The sequence below is a fragment of the Cydia fagiglandana genome, chromosome 16, assembly GCF_963556715.1.
Source record: "Cydia fagiglandana chromosome 16, ilCydFagi1.1, whole genome shotgun sequence".
Taxonomy (NCBI): domain Eukaryota; kingdom Metazoa; phylum Arthropoda; class Insecta; order Lepidoptera; family Tortricidae; genus Cydia; species Cydia fagiglandana.
The window spans coordinates 13,277,642-13,288,561 of NC_085947.1; the positions used below are offsets into that span (position 1 = coordinate 13,277,642).

At 45.5% G+C, this 10,920-nt stretch overlaps 1 protein-coding gene and 1 long non-coding RNA gene across 2 annotated transcripts; one reads left to right on the top strand and one right to left on the bottom strand.

Annotated features, from left to right (window-relative positions):
- Positions 1-1,398: 1,398 nt before the first annotated feature.
- On the top strand, positions 1,399-3,830 carry LOC134672128 (uncharacterized). The gene is made up of 2 exons (XR_010099303.1): positions 1,399-1,517; positions 1,971-3,830. It is a non-coding gene; the product is annotated as an uncharacterized LOC134672128 (long non-coding RNA).
- Positions 3,831-4,868: 1,038 nt separating this feature from the next.
- On the bottom strand, positions 4,869-10,241 carry LOC134672238 (uncharacterized). The gene has a single exon (XM_063530138.1). It carries the CDS (start codon positions 10,239-10,241, stop codon positions 4,869-4,871), a length of 5,373 nt encoding a protein of 1,790 aa, XP_063386208.1.
- Positions 10,242-10,920: the final 679 nt, after the last annotated feature.

The following is a 10,920-nucleotide window of genomic DNA, read 5'->3' on the forward strand; positions in this document are numbered from 1 at the left end:
GGCGGTTCTACCTATTTATTATTTCGATAGCAAAAAATGAAAACCGGTGTACATTGAGGCTTTGAGATTGTCAATTTAAGCAAGAATCGGCCCAAGATAATAAATAAATGTGAAAATAATATACAGCCTGGCAAAAATGAGTAGAAATTAAAAAGTGGCAACACTGTAGTGTCGTCCCTTTCAAATCAATATATATAAGAGAACAGGACGACATTACAGTGTTGCCACTTTTTAATTTCTACTCTTTTTTGCCAGGCAGTACCGTGCGGCACGCTGGCAAATAATTTGAATTTGTGGGGCTGTATAGTGTGTATATCACTTGTTTTATTGAAGCAACTTTGAATAATAAATTTGAATAAAGAATAATCGCTGGTAAGAAATTAACCTTTTAAACAATCAGTCAATACACCATTAACATGGTTTCTACCTATCTGCATGCCAAGAAATTATGTGAAATAAAATTGAATATTTTGCCTACGTGTTTTAGGTCGTTATTTATACGACGAAAAGGCACGATTTTGACGGGTATATCCGTTACTGCTTTTTTAAAGGGTTAATCACAAAAACTATACTTGGTCAAGCAAATCTTGTCAGTAGAAAAAGGGCGCGAAATTCAAATTTTCTATGGAATATCCCTTCGCGCCTACAATTTTTAAATTTGCCGCCTTTTTCTACCGACAAGATTTGCTTGACCATCTACATTTATAGTTTTTTTCAAGTGAATTGAGATGTTGATTGTTTGATTATTGATAATGGTGAATTTTTGACTGGTGCCCGTTTCGTTATATAATATAAGCTTTATACTAAGGTCAGTGCAGTACCAATATAAAGTTTTAACCTTTTGTCCAAAGGTTAAATTGAATACCTTCACCTACTTCTACTTAATTATTAGCCACATGGTTTGAGAAACTTACTCTTACCAGATGACATCGTTGTCAAAGTTTTTATTTTTCCTATTTCTATTGTTTTAACTATTTGACTTTAGAGAAAATCTTTTGGTGCTGATTTTATTAATACTTTTGTACAAACAGCAACACTCCTAACTGTATATCGGTGGACCTTATTACAAAGGGCATAAGATGTACAGTTAACAGTGTGGGCGATGGTACCGATAATGATGCTTTATTTATTTTGATGGTCATCGCTTTTCGACAGTGTGTTACGTAAGGTAGAAGTACTAGTGCTCGACTCTGCACTAGTATTCGACATGGGCACTGTATGTCAAAGTAATATAGGTTAAATTTGAACGGCGAAGATTTTTCCGTATTCAAATTTAATCCTTGTCACTTTGACATAAACTGCCCATGTCGAATACTAGTGCAGCGTCGAACACTAGTACTTCTATCTTAATAGTCAGGTAAAGATTATGTTCCTTGTAAAAGAAAACTAAGGGAGGTGGCTAAATTGTGTCAAAAGTTGTTGGTAAATATTTGATTATTCGGTGAACTGACCATAAATATTTACAATTAGGATTACGTCAATTGTAATTGACATCAAACTGATACAAAAGTAGGGTTGTATATATTGACAAAAGTTTCTTACCATTGACGTATTATATCTAAGGACTGGCCTTACGGGCATTAAAAATGGTAGTAGTTCAGCGGAGCCAGTCACGAATTCGAGCCAATCGTGCAACTAGTTGTGATCAATCGCGCGCGTGATGCGAACTCATCAACCAACCGCGTTGTAGCGATGTCACACCGCTGTGGGGGCATTCCACGAGACTGTCGCTTACATAACGCTTTTGCCTTGTATGGCAGCTACCTCAATAAAATACGTGAAACTCGAGAATATACTGCCAATTTGTAAGCCAAGTCATGAAATATTACCTGACCCAATATCGCTTACTCAGCATTTCCAGAAGTATTAGAAGAATTGCGTTATGTAAGCGACAGTCTCGTGGAATGCCCCTGTACTGGCCCCATTCATGCCCCATTCTTATTACCCGTAAGGCCAGTCCTGAGATATAGGTACATAAACGTCAATGTTTCTTACGTTATCTGAAACCAAAGGAGAGGTTCAAAACATACACGAAGGAAAATATTGTAGGTTTTTATAAATATTGATATTGATCTCAAAATTAGGAATTGAAGGCGACGAATTGACTTTTTTCAGCATGGTCTTGATTTTGTAATTGTTGCTGAATTCCTAATTTTTAAGCAAATCTCAAATAAAATTGTGTTTGGATATTAGAGGAAAAGAACAATAAAATAAACAGTATCGCCATCCATTTGACCAGAGACAATGCTAATTAATTATTATAGAAGGATGTACTCATATTTAATTACACAAACGGGTCTACCGCGATATAATTTCATTGTTTTTACCTTTAATACCGACGTTTCAGCTGAGTTGCACCAGCTGTGGTCAATGTTGAAACCAGCGGATATATCTTCGGACCAGCGTACGGATACTGTGAGTGTTGCGTGTCGTGCCGTGGACAGTAAACATTAAACATTAACGGGTAGCTGCAATTTCTTTGTCTACCTCGAACATTTTTATAAACTAATTTCGGGTAGTTTAGTGGTGTTTTATTAATATCTCCGTTGACATTTGTTGGGGCGTCAGTCTTTCCGTGACCACAGCTGGTGCAACTCAGCTGAAACGTCGGAATTAAAGGTAAAAACAATGAAATTATATCGCGGTAGACCCGTTTGTGTCATTAAATATGTGTACAAAACGCGAGAGTTTAAAGTGTTATAGAAGGATGTGCACGTCGCTCTCCGGATAGCCTGGAAAGAGTAATAATGACGGGCAAAGTTGAAGGCACGAGACCTCAGGGCCCTCCTCCTGCTAGATGGTGTGCTCAAATTACGGCACCTATGCAATTAAAACTGCACGAGGCCATGCGCATGGCGGGGAATAGAACCCTATGGAGGAACCTGGTCTTCAACAGAAGGATATGATGTCACGATCCTCAGTATTGAGGGACCGACTGAAGAAGAAGAAGGATGTACTACCTAATTGTGTATAATAACGTCCCTATAGTAGCTATATCACTTAAACTCATGTACAATCACCTGCCGCGATGTTGCGCCATTTTAGGATCCTAGCAAAATTGGCTGTCCAACTTGTCCAATACTTATGCTACAGAATTTCCAATTTAGTAAGAACCCTACAAGCCTACATGGCATAACAGTCCCGTGTGGTGACTGTACGTTCTTCGCTGTGGGCAAAATAACTTACGCTCACGACACCTAATGCTTTTGGTAGGTACCAAAAAGTTATCTATATAAGTTTATTTATTTATTCGTATGGCAAAAAAATACAATCGTTCATCTATATAAGTACCTAAATATAATGGTACAATTTGAGACCTAAAGGGCTAATTGTATGTTTTAACTAAAAACTATTAAACTACTGCCATGTAAATTCGACATAATGTTAAAGGTAAGCTGTAAATGTTATGGTCAAATGGTCAAGAAGTCAATATCCGCCTAAAATTATTTTTTATAACGAAAATTCATTGAAGTTTCACTCGTAGCGTTTAGACAATAACGTAGTTCCGAAATGCCTCGAAATAAATATTTATGTATGTATTTAATTACCCCCTTATTCATAAACGCGCTACAAGCCTCGATTAGATAATAATCGTTTGTCTCTATCTGTCATTTTGACTTATGTCTTTGTAAGAAAAGGATGAAACATAATTTAACTAAATCAGGCCCGTAGTTTTATGAATAAGGGGGTTAGAATATTTATGTACTATACTTTCCTCTTAGTTGTATGCCGAATGTGTCACCGGATCTACAATGCGTTTACGGACATTGTGAAGTAGGAATATGCATAGAACAGACCTACTTTATATAATAAATTTATATAAAAAATAATGTCTTTATTTTTCCTTCGTAAATCACAGAGTCAATGGGCCCAGGAGGGTTTGGTATCGATGCAGATATATAATGTACATATCACCAGGCGTCTCACTCCGCGATTTCGTCGCTTTGCTACAGGTAGCTAAAAGTGCATCCGTTCGGCCCCAATTTTGGGGTTTGTCATAAGCCGCGCATGGCGCTGTCGCCACCTAGCGGCCATATCTGTGCTGATCGTAACAGACGCGTTTGTTAGAGAGTGAGTCTTCTGTACTTAGTACTATTATTTATTCTGTGATATCACATATGTTTGCCGTCCCATAACCACGAGATTCTTACGCCTCCCCGCAGTGGCGGATTTGCCTTAAGGCCAAGTAGGCCCGGGCCTAGGGCGGCAAATTGTGACAAAAAATTCGCTGATGATAACAAGAAATAACCCAAAATGTACTCAATATGATGGGTGCTGAGAAAGGGGCGGCAGACTGCAAATCCGCCACTGTATGAATGATGGTAGATGTAAGTGAAGGGCGGGGTTGATTGAAAGAAACTAAAAAGCTATTGTCCAGAACTACTTTATGTATAATGTCACAAAAGGGAAACACATAGAAAACACAAAAACTAGCGGAAAGAAACAAATTACAACGGGATTTTGGCGCGCAAATTACTTATGTAAGTACGTATTATCTCTCGCTATGCGCCGCGAAGACTGCCTCGTGCCGCGCCCGTGCGCCGGTCGGTGCCGGCCAACCTTGAGGTGCGGGGGGCCTCTCCCTTCCCCTCGGCTCGTCTTGGCGTAGCATAGTTATTATTACTTATTTAATAAAATAAATTTCGGACAGTCGTGCTACTTAACATTACCACCCCCCAGTTGGAGACTTCAATCGACAAATGTACCGTCTGTAGGTAGCACGGCTATTCGAACAACAGGACGACGCAGCGTCCCAGAGGCCGTTCTTATATCTACTACACGCACATGATCATCACTTCCCGGAAATACTTTGGTTATTATGCCACGGGGCCACATATTACGCGGCTGTTTGCCGTCACACAACACCACTACGTCACCCACTTTGACGGAGTCCGTTGCCGTTGTCCACTTCTGTCGTCTCTGAAGTGTGGGCAGATATTCTCTGATCCATCGCCGCCAGAACATCTCGGCCAGCGCATTCGCCTTCTTCCATTGGCGGCGAGCATTGAGGTCAGAGGCTCAAAGGTCGTCATGCGGGTCTCGCCCGTCGCTGTCCCAAGCAGGAGATGGTTTGGCGTGAGTACGACCGGTTCATCGTGATCAGTTGCTACATACGCAAGCGGTCGGCTGTTCACGACCAGTTCTGCTTCCAGCATGGCGGTGTGTAGGACTTCTTCAGATGGTGCGCGTTCTTTCAGTATAGCATGAAGAGCATTCTTCACGGAGCGAATGAGGCGTTCCCACGTACCGCCCATGTGTGGAGCTGCTGGCGGGTTGAACCGCCATTCAATGCCCTTAGACAAGGCCTCACCTTGAAGTCGCTCGGCGTTCAGGTTTCGTAGAGCGGTGCGCAGTTCCCTGTTCGCTCCTACGAAGTTTGTGCCGCAGTCACTCAAAATCATCGTTGGTTGCCCGCGGCGCGCTATCAAGCGGCGCAAGGCAAGTATGGCAGAATCACTACTCAGCGACGCAGCCAACTCGAGGTGAATGGCGCGTGTAGCCAAGCAGGTAAACAAGACGCCCCACCGTTTCTCCCGGCGCCGTCCAATTGTGATCTCCATAGGACCGAAATAATCGATCCCGCAGTTGACGAATGCTCGTCGTGTTGTGGTAAGTCTTACGGGCGGTAAGTCTCCCATCTTCTGTGGTTTAGGCCGCGCGCGCTGTACGCGGCAATATTGACAGCGCGCAACGACTGCCTTTACAGTCGGGCGAAGACAAGTCACCCAGAACCTCTCTCTTAAGTTGTTGACGACGGTTTCGTGGTTCGCGTGTAGTGCACGACAGTGATAGTGATGTACCAGGAGCCGCGCGCTACGACAGCTACCTTCGAGGATAATCGGGTGTCTCTCGTCGAACGACAACTCAGTTGACGCCCCAAGGCGGCCCCTGACGCGAAGAAGCTCATCCTCGCCGATTACAGGATCCAGCTTTAGCAGGCGGCTGGACCTAGGAAGCGAGCGTCCCGCTTGCAGCGCGCGCAGCTCATCAGGGAAGGAGCGAGCCTGCGCTTGTTTCAATAGAACCCGCTCGGCCTCTTGCAGGATGTCCATAGTTAGTTCGTCCGCTGTTCTCTGCTTACCTCGACACGCGCGTATAAATGCAAGCACGCGTGCAGTGACGCGCACAGCTCGCGTCCATGTGGAGTAGCGTGCCACATCGATGAGCTGATGTAGGCTGGTCTCAGCTGCCACGTGTGCCCTCTCCAAACGCTCAGGATCAGCGGGGGTCTCGTCACGGCTCCAGCTGGGCCATGGTACCTGTGGATTACAGAGAAAGGGGGGACCCGAAAGCCACATGCCCTTGTTGTTAGGCCAGTCCATCCTGGTTGCCTCATCAGCAGGATTGGACTCTGAAGGAACCCAGTGCCAGTCGCTTCGCTTACTTAAATTGTCAATCTCTGCTAACCTATGCGAAACGTATCTTTGATAGTCGCGTGCGTCGGAATTAATCCACATAAGAACTGTTTTTGAGTCAGTCCAGAGGTACAGGTTGGTGATAGCAAAATTTACTTCAGATTTTATTGTCACTGCTAGTCTACACGCTAACACAGCGGCCTGTAATTCCAAACGAGGAATGGATACTACCTTCACGGGGGTCACGCGTGCTTTTCCCCCCACCATAGTACATACCCTATTGCCGCCATTGTCGGTACCAACCAAGAATCCCACAGCGGCGTACGCTTTTTCGCTTGCATCACCGAAGACATGAAGGTCTACCGCCGCTGTCCGTTGCAAACCGTACCATCGCGGCACGGCAACGGCAGATAGCGCTTTCAACTTACTAAGCCATTCGAACCAGATAGCGGCCTCCGTGTCCTTGATGCATTCGTCCCACAAAACGCCTGACTGCCAGACGCGCTGCATCAGAACTCGTGATTGTATCACGCAAGGGTAGACCAGTCCGAGTGGGTCAAAAATGCTCATAATAAATTTGAGAAATTGACGCTTGGTAGGTTTGATCTGACCTTCAACCAATTCAGCCGGCAAACGTTTAAACGACAGATCAAATTTCATACAGTCGCTTGCCGGACACCAGATCATACCTAACGTGCGTTCGTTTTCAGACTTGTCGAGTTTAACACGACCCGGCACCACAACTGGCAGCTTTTCACTCAATTCAGGTGATTTTGTCACCCACCCCCTAATATCAAATCCACCAGCTCGGTGAATGTGGGTGACGTCAGCGATCAGCTGTTGTGCCGTGTCTATCGAGTCAACACTATCTAAGTAATCGTCAACATAGTGTTTATTTTTAATAGCTTCCACCGCCGCAGTATGCGTACGTGCGAACTCCTCGGCGTTTTTATTCAACACGTAGATCGCCGACGTAGGACTGCAGGTCGCGCCGAAGATCATAGAGTTCATCACATAAATTCCAGGTTCACTAGATCGGTCTTGGCCGCGCCATAAAAACAGCTGCGCTCCCTGATCGGCCTCACGAATTTTTACACGCATAAACATGTCAGCAATGTCGGCGGTGAAAGCTATTTCACCCGATCTGAATTTAATCAAAACTCCTAATAAAGAATTCATCAAATCAGGTCCACTTAGTAGGTTATTATTCAAGGACACGCCCTCATAAGTGGCGGCACAATCAAATACGAGACGAAACTTGCCAGGTTTATTCGGGTTCGTGACTCCAAAGTGTGGCAAATACCAAACGGGACTCGCCTTAATACTGTCAACTTTTCGCGCGTAACCCGCATCTAATAATCTGTTTATTTGCTTAGCGTATTCGGAAGCAAATTTGGGGTCACGATCCATTCTTCGCTCAATCCCAGCAAGTCGTCTTAACGCGTAGTTATAGTTATCGGGCATTTCTACATGGTCGCGAGCCCACAACAAACCTACTTCCCACTGCTGGGCACTATCTGACACGCGACGACATGTTTGGTTTAATATTTCTAAAGCGCGTTCAGAGTCCGAGTTGGTACGTAACATATTACAAATACCTATAGCTTCCAATTCGAATTGGGCCTTCACTAAGTCATGCAAGTCATTATTATCATCAAACGCGGTCATGCAGTTGACGGATTCAACCTCGCTATCACCAACCCCCCCACCTAACGGGCCATGAACTGCCCAGCCTAAGTAGGTAAGTGAAGCGACCGGGCGACCGGATTTACCTTCGCGGAGCTCCCTGCCGACAATGAGACGCCAATTGTCCTGCCCCAACACCAGCATGGGTTTCGCCTCCCTCATCTCTTCGCAATCCAGGTCCCGCAGGTGTGCATTTTCTCGAAAAATGCGCGCCGGTACAGTTTGTGTCGGCAAGCTAAGGTCCCGCATCGTACGCACGGAAATGTCATGATTGACACCATTCGAGCCGCGCACTATCACTTTGATCTTGCGAGAGTTATCGTCTTTAGCAAAATAGTCACGCGCCATCCGTAAATTCAACGGCACTATAGGTCCGTCTGCACCACTCGCGAATCGATCGTCCAAAACCGAGCACGTCGCACCATCGTCCAATAGCGCGTAAATGCAATGTTCGACTCCTGCACTTGTTACAGTCACAGATACCACTTTTAATAAAGTACTCGCACTCATTTCACTAACATTCGTTAACGTTTCAAATGTATCCGAAGCCGATACTTGAGACGCGGGCGCCGATGGCGGAAGGCTAGGCTGTGGCGCCTCCGCGGGCGGCGTAACCTTTTCTACGTCTTTATGTAATAACTCGTGGTGAGAGTAACTGCACTTATTACACCGTTTTGCACGACAATATCTACTCGAGTGTGTTTTCAAAATGCACTTGAAACATAGTCTATTTAGTTTGACAAGGTCCCAACGTTCATCAATAGGCAAGTTTTTAAAATCGGTACACTCAGTTAACTTATGGTCCGCTTTACACTTAACACACACGATTTTATTGTCATTGTGTTTAGTCTTAGACACTGTCGCGGTTGTTTCCACTTGAGCATGTAGTCGATGAACCGCTCCGCCCGCGCGCACTGGGACCGCAGCCTTATCGCGCCGACCGGCGTGAGATCCTGCGCGCTCTGCGACCGCGACGGCCCGGCTGGCGGGCGCGATGTTTATACTTATAGGAGCGAAATACGATGACGCGCGAGTAATTTGACTCAGGAATTCGACAAACATACTCAGATTTGGGCTCACTCGTAAATCGACGTCGCTCTCGATGTCCCTTTTCATTGCGAATTCACCGTACTGGGCTCGTTGATAAGGCGTCAATTTATTAAGCAAGTCGTTAACCATCTGTGGGTTATTTAAATAACCCACGGCCCTTATACTTTTTAAAATCGAGACGCAATTTCGTACTGTCGTTGTAAATTTGCGAATTTCGTGTCCGTCCTCACTAAGTTTAGGCAATTCACGTACTTTCTTCAACGCGCACTCCAAAAGACGAGTCGGGTGTCCAAACTGGTCTTCTAGTGCCTTTATTACTTCTTCTGGATCCGTGGCAGTTCGCAGTAAATCTTGTACGGAGGCCTTCGCTTCGCCGACAAGCGCCACACGAAGGCGCGCCATATTTTCGAATGGTTTAAAGGCATGAATTTCATTCGTACATCGATAGGCTTTTTCAAACCCTAGCCAGTCCGACGCGTTTCCGTCGTACGCCGGTAAGTCGTGCACTTGCCGTGGCACGTATCTCTTATAACCCAGCTTGCTGATGGCCTCCGCTAACCGATCAATATCAGATAGAGGCTGGCTCTTCGGTAGCGGCGGCAGCAGCTGGGGTGACGTCGTGCGCGGCAAAGGCGGTGCGGGCACTCGGGACGGGATGGCGGCTTCATGTTGCGGCGATGGCGTACGCGGTACGGCGGGGGTCGGCGCGGCGGCGGGGGTGTTGTCGAGCCAGCGCGTTACGCGCGCCGTTATTTCTCCGCTCGCAACACTGTGCGCTGCTTCGCCCTCCTCTTCGTCCTGTACCTGTAGGTCGGCCATGTCCAGGGCTAGCTTCTTTTTAATAAGATTTTCTTTTATTTTGGCCACCTCAAGCTCTGCTTCGTACTCAGCGCGTAAGCGCCGTGCATTGAGGGAGGCCTGGCTTAGTTTCGAGCGTTTCGACGTGTAGCTGGCCACGCTGGCGTCGCTCCTCGGCCGCACAGTGACCTCTGTTGCCGGCGTCTTCAGCCCGGACGGCGGTATTTCATCTCCGTGGCCTTTCTGGCCACCCACCGAGGGGGCACGCTCTGGCAGCAAAGATGGCGCGTGCTGTGATACGCCGGCACCCGACGGAGTCCCCAATCCCGAATCTGGCGGCTTCTTTATCATCGCTCTAGATTTGCTACGTGTTCTCCGTTTATTCTCATCACTCATAGCTAAATAATTTCACTTATCCGAACTCGTAGGACCATTTGTAAGTGAAGGGCGGGGTTGATTGAAAGAAACTAAAAAGCTATTGTCCAGAACTACTTTATGTATAATGTCACAAAAGGGAAACACATAGAAAACACAAAAACTAGCGGAAAGAAACAAATTACAACGGGATTTTGGCGCGCAAATTACTTATGTAAGTACGTATTATCTCTCGCTATGCGCCGCGAAGACTGCCTCGTGCCGCGCCCGTGCGCCGGTCGGTGCCGGCCAACCTTGAGGTGCGGGGGGCCTCTCCCTTCCCCTCGGCTCGTCTTGGCGTAGCATAGTTATTATTACTTATTTAATAAAATAAATTTCGGACAGTCGTGCTACTTAACAGTAGAAAAAAAACGACTGAATTATACATAATAGACACTTTGTTTATTGCTTTTCAAATTCCATTAGATCTAAATGTCTTCATACATTATTTCTAAATGGGAGCACTAGACAGAACTTTAAAGCTTGGAATGTATTGTTATTAGTTAAGTATACATTATAAATAATATTAACCTTTTAACCGCAGTAGCCTGATACGAGTATATAAGACATACAAAATCTAGCCCATTTCGCCGCAGTCTGATAAATAAGACAACCT

Excerpts from the sequence above, each read along its gene's own strand:
- LOC134672238 (XM_063530138.1), bottom strand. The coding sequence starts at position 10,241 with ATGATAAAGAAGCCGCCAGATTCGGGATTGGGGACTCCGTCGGGTGCC.